General features: G+C 55.5%; 2 protein-coding genes and 1 long non-coding RNA gene across 3 annotated transcripts in view; 1 reads left to right on the plus strand and 2 right to left on the minus strand.

The window, feature by feature from the left end:
- LOC147646347 (uncharacterized) overlaps positions 1 to 17,212 on the minus strand; it is a 63,998-nt gene extending 46,786 nt beyond the window's left edge. Inside the window, exon 1 of the long non-coding RNA XR_015281896.1 lies at positions 14,702 to 17,212. This is a non-coding gene — a long non-coding RNA (uncharacterized LOC147646347). The remainder of the gene's footprint in view (positions 1 to 14,701) is intronic.
- Positions 1,365 to 7,954, minus strand: LOC147646352 (uncharacterized). The gene is made up of 10 exons (XM_086873569.1): positions 7,731 to 7,954; positions 6,456 to 7,374; positions 5,730 to 5,801; positions 4,817 to 5,351; positions 4,264 to 4,371; positions 3,910 to 3,981; positions 3,750 to 3,821; positions 3,564 to 3,662; positions 3,060 to 3,140; positions 1,365 to 2,435 (listed from the first exon to the last, which is right to left on the minus strand). Exons 4-10 carry the CDS (start codon positions 4,881 to 4,883, stop codon positions 2,269 to 2,271), a joined length of 666 nt encoding a protein of 221 aa, XP_086729695.1. The 5' UTR covers positions 4,884 to 5,351; positions 5,730 to 5,801; positions 6,456 to 7,374; positions 7,731 to 7,954; the 3' UTR covers positions 1,365 to 2,268.
- Positions 10,804 to 14,586, plus strand: LOC147646353 (uncharacterized). The gene is made up of 3 exons (XM_086873542.1): positions 10,804 to 10,884; positions 12,379 to 12,457; positions 12,644 to 14,586. The coding sequence occupies exons 2-3, from the start codon at positions 12,406 to 12,408 to the stop codon at positions 13,732 to 13,734; spliced, it is 1,143 nt and encodes a 380-aa protein (XP_086729668.1). The 5' UTR covers positions 10,804 to 10,884; positions 12,379 to 12,405; the 3' UTR covers positions 13,735 to 14,586.
- Positions 17,213 to 17,573: the final 361 nt, after the last annotated feature.

Genomic DNA, 17,573 nt, shown 5'->3' on the forward strand with positions numbered 1-17,573 from the left:
AGAAAACAGAACCAGGGGGCCCATGACAGCTTTCTCGGCTGAGATGGGATGGAGGAGAGGCTTTGTTTCACAAACCCCCTCGGGCGGGCAGTCCCGGTGCTCCTGCAGGGCTCTGAGGAACACTCAGCTGGAACAGCAGGGATGAGCTGAGATCCTGGGCCGGTGGCTGAGGTGGATCAGCAGCTCCGCGGCAGTGCCTGGCACTGCCACACGTCCCGGCAGGACAGGGGGTGCGAGGCCACCAACAAAGAGGGGAGAAGGAGAAGCAGCAGCAGCTCCGTCTGGATGATGGTGAAATTCCCTTCTCCCCACCGTAACAGCTCTGCGCCCAGTGTCCTCTGAAGCTGAAGAAAGCCCCCCAAACTGTCCCCACCCTCCCCTTTTCCTGCCCCCTTCCCCGCCTGGGCCCAGCCAAACTCTTTGTCTTTTGTCAAGCACCCACCAAGTACCCACAGGTAGGTTGTCTCCCCAACTAATGGGTAAAAATTCCACAGGCAATCCAGAACTAAAAAGAAAAGGGACACCTAACCCTCAACAGGGTGTCTTAATCCCTCTTAGAGTAAACATTACCAATTAAATGCAACTTCATGTTTAATTGCAGAAGTGGAAAAAATGTTCCAGAATTCTAAAGCTACTTTGAAAAATATGTTATTAATATAGAAAAAGGAAGAAACATTTGGGGATTACTTCCTACTAAAAATAATTCTAAATATTTCAAAAAAAATCTAATTTTTAAAAATAAAAACAAAGATAACAAGGTGGGTTCCCCAAGCCCGGCTGCTGCCTGCCCAGCCAAGGCTGTGGCCAGCCAAGCAGCTGTGCCAGTGCTGCTGGTACCAGCCAGACCCCAGAGCAGAAGCCCAAAGGTGTTGCTCAAGCTCTGCCTTGGCAGGAGGGTCCTGCCTTCAGTCCTGTCCAGACACCAGGGCCAGCACTTTCAGGGACAGAGGGTCCTGTTCTGGGTGGTGGCCGCACAGCAATAAGCTGATAACGCAGCTTTGGCAAGGAAAACAGACACTGGCTTGGAGACTCAGGAAGAGAGGTGCAGTTCTCCCTGACTGAATGTAGTGATTAACATTCACACTGTTATAAATGCATATCATATTATTGGCTTTTCTCAAATATTAAAAGGAATCTTATATGTATAAGATTAGAAAATCTAGCTGTATTAATATGGTTTCCTTTATTTCTGTTATTGATGAAACTTTGAAATAGTGGTATAACACATATATGTTAAGCTTTGGCATAGTACTAAAACAAAAACTACTTTAGTTTGTATAACCCAAAGACTGCAAAAGATAGCTGGAGATGCCCCCTACATTCAGAAACTATCTTATCCAGATGAAGACAGCAGTGACCAGAACTCTGGGGGAGGAATTTATTGCATTTCTGTTATCAGGAAATGTAAATCTCATTGGCGCCAAGAAGATTGATCTATTGGGAAGGGGGCAAGAGAAAACTAAACAGAAGAACACCAAAGATCCTAAGAAGAATGTATGAATATGCATGAGAATTTATGGATATGTAGTAGGATTCTGTTTTTAAGGGACAATCTTTTGTCAGTAAGGTGTGCTCTCTTGGCTGAATGCAGAGACACCTGGCCGTATCTCTGTACTTTACTTTATTTTTAGATCCGAATTATCTTTTCATTAAACCTTGAAATTCTATAAGAAAAATATGTGAACCTCGTTTTTCACAACACTGAGCTGTTTGGCCGGACATCTGAAGGTGCAGAGGCGCTCCTGTAGAGAAAGAAAGTGGCTGAGGCCCCCAGCTGCCGCTGGCACACAGGGACCCTCCTGCACAGCAGGGCCCAGAGCTGCCAAGGCTCCCCAGCACGGCTGCAGCTGCTGGCACAGCTTGGCCCAGCTGGACAGCTGCCCCTCAAGGCCCTGGAGAGCAGGGGATGGCTCTGGGCAGGGTCCCTGGCCAGGAGCGGGCCCCAGAGCACCTCTGCCTGTCAAGGGCAATCTCGTCCCCGCTCTTTCTCCTGCCCACCTTGCTTTGCCTCTGCCCGCTGCTCCTGGGGCTGCTCTTGGCCAGGCAGCCTCAGTGGCAGCCAGCACTGGCTGCAGCCCCAGCGGGCTCCCCAGGACAAGGCCCAGCAATTAAGAGGCCAATGGAAGCCCTGGGCAGCAGCAGAACTCTCAGCAGAGTGTTTTGGGCAACCAAGGACTATCCACAAGTCCACAGCAGCTTCACTGGGAATGTTTCTTTTCTACAATAACTTTCAAAAGAAGCTGTTTGAGGGAAAGATGAACGAAACACTCACCGTTTTGTCTTCCAGACATACCAGATTCCAACACAGCATAAAATGAAGACAAGCACCAAACAAAGCAGGCCTGCCATTAATTCTAGCCAACAGCGTGTTCCCTGACAGAAACCTCTTCCGATGCCCTTCTGGGAATTGGGAACACGTGTTGTGCTGGCTGCATCTGTGGGAGCAATGGGCAGCGTGAGGCCTGTGCTGTGCTCCACTGCTGAGCTGGCAGCACGGTGGGTATGTCCAGGATATTCCCTGTTTCCCCCAGAGCTGGGGCCTGCAGGCACCTTGCCACCCCTTGGCACAGGCTGTGCCACACAATAAAACCCAGAAAGCTGAGAGGGGGACCTAGGGACAGCACAGCTGCTTGGGCAGTGACTCCTTCCAGGGCCACGGGCCAAACCCATCCCTGAGCAGCCACTGCCACCCCTGACCCTCCCTGCTCTGTGACAGCTCCCCCAGCCCAAGGGGACAGAGCCAGGCCCTGTCAGGGGCCAGTGCAGCCCCTGCCCAGTTGGGAACCAGGGCTGGCTGTGGCCCTGGGATCGCAGCAGGGCTCCCACTCAGGACTGCTCCTGTGCCTTGGGCCTCTGGATGCTTAGGGCCAGCTCCAGGAGCAGCTGCAGTGGGATGGATGTTGGTGCAGGAATCCCGATTCCCAGGGGCTGGGAATGAGCTCCAGAGGCCTGGAAGCCGAGGTGCCTCCAGCTTTGGCTGGACCGTGCAAGGAGAGGCCCTGTGGGAAGAGCTGCTGGCACACAGCCCCACCGAGGGCTGAGCCCAGCACAGCAATTACCTCCTGTGCCTGGGCCCGTGCCTGCAATTGCCTCCCTTCCTTCAGGAAATGCCGCCTTCCATAGAGCCTCTCTGTCCATCCCTTGAGAAAGGAAGAGGCACAGCTGGATCAGATGGAACCATTACATAGCAGGGAAGTGGCCTCTTCAGGAGGCAGTGCTTGTCAAAGACATGGAAGAGGATCAGGAAAAGGCCCAGGCTCTCTCTTGTCCAAACCACCACCTCTCCTGATCTGCTCAGAGACCAGGAAGTTGCAGAGGATCTCAAGGTGTGCATGGGCCATGGTGCAGTTTGGGTTCCCTGTCTGCTGATGCCAAATGCCTTCCTGCAGAGGCTGGGCAGAAACTGCATCCAGGCCAGGCTGGGAAACAGCCCCGCAGGGCTTGAAAGCAGCAGCAGGGCAGCAAGGCTGCCATGGATCCCTTCCCATGGTGCAGGGCATGGCATGTCCAGAAAAAAACCCTGACTGCAGAGTCTCAGGAAAGGCTGAGGGAAATGCACCCACCACGCCCTTTGAGCAGTTCCTTCTCTATTTCTTTCAGGATGTGGTGTGACTCAAGTGATTCTTTCTGTCCTGTGGCTTTGTTCTTCCCTCTTGGAGGACCTTAACAAAAAATAGTTCCATTTCCCAGGAATGGATCCCAGAAAAGCAATGCTCAGCCTGTGGGTACGGCAGGGACACACCACTCACCCCTGCGATGGGAGCCGGGCTTGCGGGCAGTGATCAGCAAAGGAGCTGGGAAAGTCCTCCCTGCAGACACACCTGTAACTCAACAGCCACAGAAGCTTCTGTCACCTGGTTCCTACCAGGTTGTCAATGATTATTCCTCGATGGGACACTGAGAACATACCTGCAGGAGGCTCCAAGGGCTTCAAAACTTTATCCAGCCAATCTAATGGAGAATCCTTCCTGGGAACCTCATCTGGAAGGGAACAGATCAGAACCATTCCATGGTGTGCTGGGATCGCCCTTCTGCCTTAGGGAACTGGGCAATGCCAGGGGGTTGGGTAAGACCATGGGAGCAAGATATAAGTGGACATGGAGAAAGCTGTAGAGGGGCCTGAAATGCTCTGGGCTGGCTCCTGGTCACTCTCAACACTCTTTCCATGCTCTGTGCAACATCCCTGAAGGGTGGGCGCTCCCCAGCAGCAGAGATGGCAGCTCAAGCCTCAGCAGGGCTCAGGCCCAGGGGCACAGCAATTACCTCCTGGGACTGTGCCTGGCATGGCCTCCCTTCCTGCAGCAGAGGCTGCCCATGAGCCACTGCTTCCTCCGGGAAACGCTGCCTTCAGCACAGCCTCTCCATCCACTTCTGCAGAAAGGGACAGCTGGATCAGATGGCAGCATTCCCCACTGGGGAGGTGGCATCTTCAGGAGGCAATGCTTGCCAAAGACTTGGTTAAGGACCAGGAAATCATATAAACTTTTGGGATTGGCCAGGGCCCTCCTTTCTCCAAACAGCTGCCATTTCTGATCTACCCGGAGACCAGAGAATTCTACAAGATCTCAGGGTGTGCATGGCCCATGGTGCAGTTTGGAAACCCTGTCAGCTGATACCAAATGCCTTCCTGCAGAGGCTGGGGAGAAGCTGCAGCCAGGCCAGGCTGGGAAACAGCCCTGCAGGCTGTGAAAGCAGCAGTGGGGCAGTGAGGCTGCCATGGATCCCTTCCTGCTGTGTTGGGCACTGCGTGTCCAGATATGCAGAGAAAGCCCCCAGCTGCTGAGTCTCAGGAGAAGGCTGAGGGACATGGACCCACCTTGTCCTTCCTGCAGAATTTTCTTCAGCATTTGCCTCATGGGTTTGGATGGCTCATGGGGTTTCATAACTCCTGTAGCTTTGGTATTGCCTCTTGGAGGACCTTAGAGGAAAATAATTCCATTTCCCAGGAATGGATCCCAGAATGCCAATGCTCAGCCTTTGGGGTCAGCAGGGACACACCACTCACCCCTGTGATGGGAGCCAGGCTTGTGTGCAGCAACCAACCCAGGAGCTGGGAGAGTCCTCCCTGCAGACACACCTGTAACTCAACAGCCACAGAAGCTTCTGTCATCTCTTCTGATCTGAACAGGCAGCACTGAGCCTCAGGAGTGGTGAGAGGACCACGCAGGGCGAGGGCACACACGTGCACGGCTCTGTCCTGGCACCTGCAGCGATGCTCTCCTGGCCAAGCCTTGGGCTCTGAGCTGGCAGCTCCCCCAGGGGGAAAGGCCTTCACCTACCCTCACCATCTTCCAGAGCCTCAGTCCTGGGCGTGGGTTGGGAAGCCAGATCACCTTCAGCAAGAGGCTTGGCTGAAAAAAGAGGTAGGACAGAACAGCTCCCGTGGCTCTGTAGGAGACCCTCAGGCTCCCTGGGGCTGGCAAAGGAGCCATGCAAGGCACAGCCCCGGGACACAGCCCTGGGCCCGGCCCCTTCCCTCTCTGCTCTTCTCCGTGGCTGCACAGAGCACATGGAAGGAGACACTGATATTACACACGGGAAGAAGATTGACAGCTAAATGCTCCTTCTTCCCACTGGCAGTGACCTGTGGGATCCCTCAGGGCTCTAGAAGGGAGCAGGGTGAGGTTTCCAGAACCCATCAAGCCTGAGATTATGTTAAGAGATATGGCAAATGCTCTTGCCACCTTGTCATTTTGTGTTCTGTCAGTAAAGGGAATAGAAGAACTTGCCTCCAGCATTCTCCAAGATATTCAAAGTATCATTCAGTAGCACTTCCAAATAAATGAGGTTGAGTTCCAAATCTAGAAGGGAGCACAGATCAGAACAGTTTCCATGGTGTGCTGAGATCCCCTTCTACCTTAGGGAACGGGGCAGTGCAAAGGAGCTGTGCTAAGGCTGTGGGTGCCAGATGTCAGTGGACATGGCCACAGCTGCAGAGGGGCCTGGGGGCTCTGGGCTGGCTCCTGGTCACTCTCCACCCTCTTTGCAGGCCCTGTGCAGCATCCCTGGGAGAGGTGGCTGGAGCAGCCCAGGCCCCACTGGGGCCCTCTCTCTGCCACAGCTGAAAGAATTGTAAAAGCAATGGGGAAGAACTACAGCAGGCAGTGCCACAACTGTCCCTCAGGCCCTCCCTCCCTCCTGCCCACGTTCTGCTGGGACAGCTCTCCCATCCCATAGGGACTGGGCCAGGCTCTTTCAGGATACAGTGGAGCCTTGCCCTCCCCCTCTGCCTATTCCCCACCATGGGCACCCCTTTGCAGCTGCTGCCAGGATTTGGGACCTGTCTCCCATGGAGGGACCCCAGCAGGACTGCTCAGTAGCCAAGTGCCCTGAGCCTGCTGGGGATAATTCCACTGGGCTGTGCTGGTCTTGTCCGGGCTGTGCCTGCACTGCCAAGCAGCAGAGATGGCAGCTCAGGCCTCAGCAGGGCTCAGGCCCAGGGGCACAGCAATTACCTCCTGGGACTGTGCCTGGCATGGCCTCCCTTCCTGCAGCAGAGGCTGCCCATGGGCCACTGCTTCCTCCGGGAAACGCTGCCTTCAGCACAGCCTCTCCTTCCGTCTCTGGAGAAAGGAAGAGGGATACATGCATCAGGTGGGGCTGTTTGTTCCCCAACATGAAGGTGGCATCTTCAGGAGGCAATAGTTGTCAAAGATATGGGTAAGTTTCAGGAAGGCATCCAAACTTTGGAGCCAGGCCAGCCACATCTACCACAAGACTGGGAAATTGCAGGGGATTTCAGGGTGTGCATGGCCCGTGCTGCAGTTTGGGCTCCCTGACAGCTGATGCCAAATGCCTTCCTGCAGAGGCTGGGGAGAAGCTGCAGCCAGGCCAGGCTGAGAAACAGCCCTGCAGGCTGGGAAGGCAGCAGAGGGGCAGTGAGGCTGCCATGGATCCCTTCCTGCTGTGCCGGGCACGGCGTGTCCAGATGTGCAGAGAAAGCCCCCGGCTGCTGAGTGTCAGGAGAAGGCTGAGGGACATGGACCCACCACGGCGTCTCTCCAGATCACTCAGCCTCTTGTCTCCTGTAGGTTTGTTCCTCCCTCTAGGAGGATCTTAACAGAAAGTATTTCCATTTCAGATGAATGGATCCCACAGAACCAGGGCTCAGCCTGTGGGATCAGCAGGGACACACCACTCACCCCTGTGATGGGAGCTGGGCTTGCGTGCAGCAACCAGAAAAGGAGCTTGAAATGTCCTCGCTGCAGACACACCTGTAACTCAACAGCCACAGAATCTTCTGTCACCTGGTTCGTGACAGGTTGTCAGTGTTTATTCCTTGTTGGGACAGTGAGAACATACCTGCATGGGGCTCCAGAGGGAGAAAATCTTCATGAAGCCAAGCTGCCTGAGAAGCCTTCCTACCACCCTCATCTGGAAGGAAGCACAGATCAGACCCATTCTATGGTGTGCTGGGACCCCCTTCTGCCTTAGAGAACTGGGCACTGCAAGGGGGTCAGGTAAGGCTGTGGGTGTCAGATGTCAATGGACATGGCCAAAGCTGCAGAGGGGCCTGGGGAGCTCTGGGCTGGCTCTGGTCACTCTCCACCCTCTTTGCAGGCCCTGTGCAACATCCCTGGAAGGGCAGTGGGACCAGCCCAGGGCCCCTGAGGCCTCTGTCCCTCCCATAGAGAAAACCCTCCCTTAAGCCCTGGGGAAAACCATCCCCAACACTTCCCAGGGAGAAGGGAGCACTGTCCTGGGAAAGGGGACCGAGGCTGCCGGCTCACCTGCTCGCCCTGCTCGCCATGGAGCAGCCTGGGCAGCCCTGTCAGGCAGGGCCACTGCCAGGAGGAGCAGGAGGAGGAGGCGCAGAGCAAAGGCCATGGTGCCTTGCCCACTGCCAGTCCTGCAGCTCTTGCTGACACCACTGTCCTGACACCGCTGTCCCAATGTCAGCACCGCTGCTGCCGCCGCCGCTGCTGCCACAACAGTCGTGGTCAAGGACTGACTGCTCGGTCCTTGTGGTGCTGGGCAACCACGGGGCTCTGGGACCTCTGTGACCTCAGAGCCTGCTGTCACCTCAGCCTGCTGTCACCCCAGAGCCTTCTGTGACCTCATGGCCTTAGATGTCTGCCCCAAGTGTACTCCCATCTGTACTAGAGGACTGCTCTGACTGTGAATCTTTGACTTCATCAAAGGGTCATTGCTAAACAAAACCTTGGTTTTGCCTGCTGACATTGCTGGACAGGCGGTGTCCCAGGAGATGCTCTTGATGGTTGCCTCTTTTCCTGGGCATGGCACTGGAGGAGGTCCAGGCCCAGGTGATGCCACTGAAGGAAATGTGCCCTCAGCCCAGGGATGCTCAACACAGACTCCCCGAGCCCCTTGGGGCCCTGCCTCTGGTCACAGCAGCTCCTGCCTGGCTCCTGCCTGCCCACACTGTGGTCAGCCCTGCCTGCTCCTGGACATGGAGCTCAGCCAGGGCTGGTGCTGTGTGGGCTTTGCTGGTGGTACCAGCCAGACACTGGGGTGAGAGCTCCATCTCTTTATTGGAACAGAAGAGCTGTGCTGGGCCCTGCCCTGGCAGGAGGGACCCACCTTCAGTCCAGGCCACAGAGCAGGGCGGGTCCCTTCAGGGACACAGGGCCTTGCTTTGGGTGCTGGCAGCATCTGCACAGCAGCAAGCTGGTAATGCAGCTGTGACAGGGACATCACGTATGGGCATGGAGATGTGAAATGTGTGGTGCAGGTGTCTCTGAGGGAGGTGTTTGGCCTTTCCTGTGAAGCTGCAGAGGGGAACCTGTTGAGAGAGGAGATGGCTGAGGCCCCAGCTGCAGCTGGCACACAGGGACCCTCCTGCACACTGTGAGATTCTCACTGTGCTCAAAGTTTCCCTCTGAAGACTAAGAGCTGAATGTGAATGGGCTTAGCAGCTGATCTGCAGGCCAAACAATTGAGTTAGCAAAAGAAGAAATTGAGAAAATACAAGTTTATCCATAGCAAGGAAGAAAGCAAGGCAGTTAGCATGGAAACTAATAAAAAGGGATATAAGGGGTATTTGCAGTTGTAATAAATGGAATTGGTTCGTGCTAACTAAATTGTAACTGTTATTAAAGTTCTTATTAGAAACAATCAAGAATCAGTGTTACAAAGCAGATGTACCCCTTTGCAGATGTTACATGTCAAAATTAAGGTACAGGATGTAGTTTAGAAGATAAATGGTGTCTCAAGACCAAAATTGCCTTGAGATGGACCAAAATTAGAACAAATTTAGGCATTGGGCCTAAAGATTAGTAAACATAAGGCTAATTAATAGACTTACATAACACAATGCTCACTATGTATGCACAAACCTGTAAGGTTATCCAAAGGACAACAAGGAAGAAGAGAAGCCTTCACCAAAAGACCACCAAAAGAAGACTGAAGACCCCCTAACAACAAGTGAGGCATGTGCCGTGAAGAAAAGTGAGGTAAAGTCAGAAAAACTTGAAATAGGAGGGAACTTAGAGGAAACATTAAGGAATATGTATAAGGATACAGTATATAAGTTTAGCTTGAAGTGCTTTGTTTTGAACTTGAGGCAGGGTGGGAAGCCTCTGTACCCTGGTCAGTTTTGCTTATGTTTTAATCATACTTAATTACTAGCAGATTATATATATACATTTTAATTTTTATTAGACTGTAGTATTTTACTAAACTGTATTCTTTTATACCACATTACTATTCAATTTAGTAAATTGTATTCATTTTTAATTAAACTGCCATTAACCCAAGGGACCTAGTTGTCAAAATTCTAATTTAATTTATAACAGTATTTTAAAAAGAAGGCTGTTACAACAACATTGGTATTTACCAAACATGACACAACATGAGCTATATTAACAAAGAAGGCACCTTACGGTGACAACATTCTACTGCTCAAACTGTAAAACATCTTTGTGTACTGATCAGGGGGTAACGATTTACTCTTTACAATCCTGATGCTGAATGTCTCCTGAGGAGGTCTGGTCACAGAGAAGAATGAGCCCCTTGTGAGCTGCCCCTGTTTGGACAACCTGCTCCTCACACCGAGCCTCAGCATGTCTGACATCACCCAGCTGGGACTGACATCCCAAAACATTGAAAACATTTCTCTTTATAATTTTTCTTTATAATTAAAAACTAATTAATTAATAAAAATAAATTTTTAAGTTTATAATACTATTATTCTGAATTTTTATAACCTAATTTTTATATTTATATAAAAGAATTTATACATTTTGCGCAACTAAAAATATTATCGGTCCTTGGTTCCAAGTTCCACAATTCCCTTCATTAATTAATTTGTCACTATTTCTCCCTCTTTATGCTAATTACACATATTTTTAGTCCTTTGATCATCATTTTTATCATTTTCTCAGACAAGGTAAAAGGGGCCACTTTGGGGTCCATGGGGACTTTTCTGAGGAACATTTGGGGCAGTTTTGGGTCTGGGGACGGAACTTAGAGAGAACTTGGGGGTCTGGAGGACACTTGGGGGAGCCGGGTGGGCACTTGGAGCGGCATTTAGGGATTCTGTGAGACAATTCGGCGTTCGGGGGAGCACTTGGAGGTCCAGGGGTTCACTTGGAGGTCAGGGAGGGGAATCTGGGGGCCCTTCGGGGTCCGGGCGGGCACTTGGGGGGCTGTAACAGGGAATCTCTGGGTCGCGGGGAATGATGGGAGTTGTAGGCGCCGGTATAATGAGGCTTCATGGGCCGCGGAGCATCACGGGAGTTATAGGCGCAGCTCCAATAGGTTCCGGTAAGGCGCGGGGTATGACGGGAGATGAAGTCCCGCCCGGAATAGCGCTCTATGGGCGCCGCGGAGCATGATGGGAGCTGTAGTCCCGGAAGTGGGTCGGAAGGCGCGTTCGGCGGTGTGGGGAAGCGCTTGGAGAAGACTTCTGCGTCCGAGCTGCAGGTGCTCGGGGCGAATGTACACGGCTCGGGAGCACTTGGAGGGAACCTGGGGAGCTGTGACCGGGCTCTTTAGGTCGCGGGGCACGGCAGGAGGTTTGGGCGCGGAACTGTGTTGTGGGATGATGGGAGATGAATTCCCAGCAGTGGCTGGAAGGGGAATCTGTGGGGTCGGGAGCATTCAGGGATCCAGGGACGCTTTGGGGGACCTCGAACGGGTGCTGAGGGGGCACTCGGGGATCCTGAAGGGTCTGGGGGACACATGGGATCTATGGGGGGCGATCCCGGGGTTCTGGGGAGCGCAGGGCATATTCCCAGTTCCTCACAGCCTGGTCTCAATTGCCCCCTGGAGGCTCCTACTGACTGCCAGTCTGGTCCCAGTATGATCCCAGTCTGATCCCAGTATGATCCCAGTATGATGTCAGTACACAGCCAGTGCAATCTCAGCCACTGCCAGGATGATCCCAGTATAAACCAGTCTCTGCCAGTGCTGCCACTCCTGGGATCCCCCAGCCCTCTCTGTGTTCCCCGGTCCCACATCTCCCCAGAGGAGCCCCAAGGGCTGGCAGTCCCCAGCCAGGGTCCCCAGCCAGCCCCAGGTTGGATCTGCAGCCCCCAATTTTCCCAGTTTCCCTCTCCTTTTCCCCGGGCCGGGTTCCCCCCGTCCCCAGCGGGTGGGAGCAGCGGAGAGCCCCGCGCTGCCCATCCCGACCTGTCCCGGCTCCATCCCCGCTCCTGCCGTGGGCTGTGAGGGGTTTGGGAACGGGGCACCGAGGGTGTCGCTGCTCCTGGGGGAGGAGGAGGAGGGATGGAAGAGCAGGGATGAAGAAGGGGAGAGTGACGAGATGGAAGTAGGAGAAGGAGGTGGGGTTAGGGAGGAAGAGGAGGAGGAAGGATGGAAGGGGAGGAGAGGGAGGAAGAGGAGGGACAAAGGAGGATCACGGAAAGGAGAAGGAACCACAAGGTTGAGCACTCCTTGAATTCATAGCCCCCTCCTGTGGGATCATCACCCACCATCCCACAGGTGATGGGGGAGTGGGAGCTTTGCCCGGATATCCTGGGGGGGTCCCTGGGTTGGGTTTATTTTGCGGGCGGGGAATGTTTGGAGAATGTGGAACTCCAAAGCTGAGTGGAAGATCCTACTTGGGGGGACATTGGGGGGTCTCACCATCTCTAAGTGGGGAAATGGAAACAGGGGGAACTTTTTGGATTCCTGGCACTCCCAGCAGCCTGGGGATGGTAGGGACCGAGCAGACAGGTTGTCCCTAGTACAAGCGTGACTCCCAGCAGCTGGGACAGGCGGGAACCCTTGAACCTTCTCTTCTTGAAGACAGGGGAGACTAGAGATGGGGAACTCCTGGGAGGCATTTTCAGAGCTGAATATTGGTGTTTTTTGGAGGTTTTATGGACCCCAGATGTCTGGTGACTTCTAGAGATGAGCTTGGACAGAGGGACCTGCAAACTCAATGTCCTCATCCCTTGTATTTCCCCAAACCAGGATTTCCCATTCCCAAACCTTGGCTGGATGGAGAAGGAGGCTGTGAGGAAGAGGAAGATGTCCCAGGACACCGAGGCAGGTGAGGAGGAAGTCAGTGCCCCTTTCCCCCTCTCTCCTGCTCCATCTCCCAGCCCAGCCTGGCCCCCGGCTGCAGGACAACCCCGCTGCCAACGCCGTCCTGCCGGGGACGCACTGGGGGGATCTCCTTCCCCTTCCCTCTGGCACGGAGGCAAATCCCATCCTCTCCTTGTCCTTCCTCCCCCAGACAAGGAGCTGAGGATGGAGACCAGGGAGGACAAATCCCCACGGCAGAAACTCGTGGAAGAGGCCGTTTTGAGCAGCTCCACAGTGCAGGAATCCAATGGGGAGGAAAATCCCCAGAGATCCCACAGGAGGAGGGGCTCCAAAGCCATCCCAGGGTGCTCTGAGGAGGGAAGACCCACCCTGTGCCGGGAAGGCGGCCGGAGATCCAGCCGGGGCTCTGAGCTGGTGGTCCATGAGCAGCTTCAGGATGGGGAGAAGCCCTACAAGTGCTTGGAGTGTGGGAAGAGCTTCAGCCAGAGCAACAGCCTGATCTGTCACCAGATGATCCACACTGGGGAATGGGCCTATGAGTGTGAGGAATGTGGGAAGGGCTTCAGCTGGAGCTCCCAACTCATCATCCACCAGCGCATCCACACTGGGGAGAGGCCCTACGAGTGTCCCCAGTGTGGGAAGAGGTTTCAGAGGAGCTCCACTCTCCTCAGGCACCAGCGTATTCACACGGATGAGAGGCCCTTCTGCTGCCCTGACTGTGGGGAGGGCTTCAAGCAGAACTACACCCTCATCACCCACCGGCGCATCCACACTGGGGAGAGGCCCTATGAGTGTGGGGAATGTGGGAAGAGCTTCAGCCGGAACTCCAGCCTGATCTGCCACCAGAGGATCCACACCGGGGAACAGCCCTATGAGTGTGAGAAATGTGGGATGACCTTCAGCCGGAGGTCCCATCTGACCATCCACCAGATGATCCACACTGGGGAGAGGCCCTACGAGTGTCCCGAGTGTGGGAAGAGGTTTCAGACCAGCTCCCATCTCCTCGAGCACCAGCGGATTCACACGGATGAGAGGCCCTTCCGCTGCCCCGACTGCAGGAAGGGCTTCAAGCACAACTCCCACCTCATCACCCACCGGCGCATCCACACTGGGGAGAGGCCCTACGAGTGTGGGGAATGTGGGAAGAGCTTCAGCCACAGCTCCAGCCTCAACACCCACAAACGCCTCCACACTGGGGAGACACCCTACGAGTGTCCCCTGTGTGGGAAGAGCTTTACCTGGAGATCTAGCTTGACCCAACACCAATGGCAGCACCAGTAAGGGAAGCTCTGCAAATGCCCCAAAGTACAGGAAGAGCTTTGTGCACTGCTCCAGCTTCATCCCCCCTTGGAAAATTCAAGGTTGGCAGAGACCTGGTGATCCATGTCCCTTTGATCCATGCTGGGGAGACACCTGTACCTTTTCCTGCCTATGGCAATGACATGATGTGGGATCAAAGAACGTGAGGGTCTGGCCATGGCCCTTTTGTTATATTCAATCCCATCTCAGGTCATTGCCAGGGGCAGGTGTTGGGGGTTAGGTGTCTTTTTTTTTTTAATTCTGGATTGCCCGTGGAATTTTTACCCATTAGTTGTGGGGACAGCCTAACTGTGGGTACTTGGTGGGTGCTTGACAAAAGACAAAGAGTTTGGCCGGGCCCAGGGAGGGAAGGGGGGCAGGAAAAGAGAAGAGCGGGGACAGTTTGGGGGGCTTTCTTCAGCTTCGGAGAAGGACACTTTGGGTGCAGAGATGCTGCAGTGGGCACAAGAGAATTTCACCATCACCCACAAAGAGCTGCTGCTTTTTCTCCTTCTCCCCTCTTTGTTGGTGGCCTCGCACCCCCTGTCCTGCCGGGATGTGTGGCAGTGCCAGGCACCGCCGCGGAGCTGCTGATCCACCTCAGCCACCGGCCCAGGATCTCAGCTCATCCCTGCTGTTCCAGCTGAGTGTTCCTCAGAGCCCTGCAGGAGCACCGGGACTGCCCGCCCGAGGGGGTTTGTGAAACAAAGCCTCTCCTCCATCCCATCTCAGCCAAGAAAGCTGTCATGGGCCCCCTGGTTCTGTTTTCTTGCTAATGCTGTAGTTATTGTTGTTTGTTTGCCGGCTTATACTAGTAAAGAACTGTTATTCCCATCCCCAGATCTCTGCCTGAAAACCCCTGAAAATTGATTTCAGAATTATAATAATTCAGAGGGAGGTGGTCTACATTTTCATTCCAGGGGAGGCCCCTGCCCTCCCTAGCAGACACCTGTCTTCCAAAACAATGACAGATGGGGAGTTTCTCCATCCTCCTTACCCTTGTGGGGCCAGCAGTGCTCTTGGTTCCTCATGCTCTTTTTGTGGGGCCTTTTGTGTCTGTGCCCCTCCGACTTAGGGGGACAGGGGATATTTGCTGCCCCCTTTCTCCTTCTGGGAAGCCTGTGTGGGCTCTTTGTCCCTCTCTGATTTGGGGGGTGCCAGTGTTGTCACCATCCTGGCAGCCCCCGGCCGCTCTTTGTCCTTTGCCAGGCCAGGGGTGTTCTCTGTCCCCTTGCAATTTGTGGGGCTGGCACAGGCACAATTCCCCTCCTCTTTGGGGGGGCTGGCAGTCTCCCCTTCCCCGTCTGACTTGGGGGATGCTCTGGGCTACATCCTTCTCTTAGTTTGGGGGGGGCAGGTATTTATCTCCCTTCAGTTTGGGAGGCCCGGGGATCGCCTCCATCCTCCTCCAGTTTTGAGGGGCCTGGGAGAAGTCTCTGTCTCCCACCGATTTGGGGGGACTGGTGCAGGCTCCACCCCCCTCTGATTTTGAGGGACAACCTGGAGGAAAGGCACCAAAATCTTGACAAAGGCTGAAGAGAACACTCTGATTACCCCTTTTGCCAAGAGGTTCCCTTAGCTGAAGTTGCTAACCAGGACAAGAGTTCCAGGCCCGCAGTGGGTTTTGGGTTGTTTTATTTCCTGGGCCCTCAGTCCTGCGTGGGACACGGGAACTGGGTGCTGCAGAGGCTGCACCAAGGCATCAGAAATGCCCGCCCAACAGCCAAGGGTGGTAGAAGATCTGCTCCAGCACCGGCCGGTCCATGGGGTGCTTGGACAAACAGCAGCGGATCAGATGTTGGCACTCTGGGGAGAGAAGGCAGAAAGCGGCGCTCACTTGCAGAAGGCTCCTGCCCAGCTGCTCCCGGCGCCTGCAGAAGCCGGGCCACGCTGCGTGTGCTGGGAGCTGCCCTTGGCGGGAGAGCGGCACGGCAGGACAAGCGTCCCCTCCTTCAGCCAAGCGTGCCACACCCAGCCTGCCACGGGCCACCTGCTGCAGCTGGCCCTTGAGGGCACATGGACGTCCCGCGCAGCTGCGGGAGGGCCGGGCTGGGCTGCGCGGTGCCACCTGCCAAAGCCTGCCTGCTTCAGGCCGCGTACCAACCTGGAGAGACCTCCTGCGGGAAGAAGAGCTGCCCCAACACGGTGTCACGCTCGTTCTCGAAGGGCAGGAACCCGCACACCATCTCCAACAGCAGCACGCCCAGGGACCAGATGGTCGCCCCATCGCCGTGGTACCAGCGCAGGCCGATCCACTCGGGCGGGCAGTACGTGCGTGTTCCTAGGGGAGACGGGCGGCGCTGCTCAGGCGCAGGCTGCTGGCTTCCAGAACCTGGCGCCAGCCTCCTGCCAGAGGCAGGGGCTGCAGCCATGGCCACAACTTCCCCCCAAGGCCTGCCCGCCTCCCTCTGACAATGGGCCAAAGCCAAGAATCCATTCTGCAAGGCTGAGAACGCCAGCGGAGCAGCCCAAGGCCGTGCGGGCCTGCCAAGCCGAGGACCCAGGGCCCGGCTTTTGCAGCCCCTTGCTGTTGGCAGGGCCGGCAGCCGGCTCCTGGGGCACAGCACCTGCCCCGTGCCACAGGGCAGCCGGCAGCCGGCTGAATGCCGCACCCCACGGCCCAGGAGGGAATGGGGCTGTGCAGTGCCTGGCACTGGGAGCAGGGCCCGCGCTCTGGGCTCACCGGCAAACTGTGCAAATGCCCACTCCTGGAGGAAGGTGCCGCAACCGAAGTTGATCAGCTTCAGGTCCCCAGTGTCTGGGTTGACGAGGAGTTTCTCTGGCTTGATGTCCCGGTGCAGGACGCCACAAGCCGTGCAGTGCCATACGGCCTCTCTTATGGATGGAGGCTGTCAGAGATAGCGGAGGCTCCTGGCACCATGGACGTTCTCTGACCGCCTGAGCTTCTTGCACGGATGGCGGGTCTTCTCTGCTGTGCCATCCTTGCAAGGCTTGAGGCTCTCCCAAGGATGGCCAATCTTGCTGGGAGCATCCTCCTGAAGGGATGGCGGCTTCTGGAGAAGCTGGGCAAGCCACAGCAGGGCAGGTGGCCTCACCTCATCAGCTTCTCCAGTTCTTTCCACAACGCCAGCCACATCCCAAAGTAGAGCGGCACAGATGTCCCATTGCGTGCCCAGTGCCGGATCATCACTTCCTGCAGCTCTTGGGCCACTGCCATGCAGGGACCGCAGCTGCTGGAGCTCTCCAGAGGGCTTGCGGGAGCACCTGGCCGCCGGCGAGGGGTGGCCCGAGGCCTGGAGAACCTGGGAGCTGCAGGGGCTGCTCGGTTCCTCCATGGGCCTCTGGGCCTAACCCTGGGGCGCTTCCTCGTCTGCCGCCTCCGTGGTTGCCAGTGGCCACCGGCCCAGCAGCCAGCCACAGCGGCCAGCAGCAGGACAAGGGCAGCCATCAGGACGCCACCGTCACCCATGGCTACGGCACGTCCCATGGCGACTGCACTGGCAGCTGCGGGGGCTGGCCCGGTTTATATAGGGCTGGCGTGGTGATGTCACAGTGCTGTGGCCAGGACAGCTGTGTGACATCATGTCCCTGCATCACACCAGAGCTTAACCCCTTTGTGACATCACGGCCCTGCATCACCCCAGCCCTCACCAGTTCCACGGGAGCGAGGAAGGGGCTCCCTGTGGGCACTCGAGCACCCTCTGGAGCAGAGGAGAAGGAAGATTCTTGTCTAAATAGGACACGGGGATGAGGAGGGGAACGGTGATGATGTCACCTCCTTGCTGGCAGAGCATGGGACATGGATTGTCCAGTCGGGGATTGCAAAGTCCATGGACAGGACAAGCCCTGCTCAGCAACAT

The sequence above is a fragment of the Cyanistes caeruleus genome, unplaced genomic scaffold (genome assembly GCF_971803275.1).
Source record: "Cyanistes caeruleus unplaced genomic scaffold, bCyaCae1.hap1.1 HAP1_SCAFFOLD_100, whole genome shotgun sequence".
In the NCBI taxonomy this organism is placed as follows: Eukaryota; Metazoa; Chordata; class Aves; order Passeriformes; family Paridae; genus Cyanistes; species Cyanistes caeruleus.

Coding starts and splice junctions, on each gene's coding strand:
- LOC147646352 (XM_086873569.1), bottom strand. CDS start 4,883: ATGAAACCCCATGAGCCATCCAAACCCATGAGGCAAATGCTGAAGAAA. Junction 3,141..3,563: donor GGAACTGCTCAAAGGGCGTG/GTGGGTGCATTT, acceptor TCCTTTCTCAAG/GGATGGACAGAGAGGCTCTA. Junction 2,436..3,059: donor CACGGGCCCAGGCACAGGAG/GTAATTGCTGTG, acceptor TTGCTCCCACAG/ATGCAGCCAGCACAACACGT.
- LOC147646353 (XM_086873542.1), top strand. CDS start 12,406: ATGGAGAAGGAGGCTGTGAGGAAGAGGAAGATGTCCCAGGACACCGAG. Junction 12,458..12,643: donor GTCCCAGGACACCGAGGCAG/GTGAGGAGGAAG, acceptor TTCCTCCCCCAG/ACAAGGAGCTGAGGATGGAG.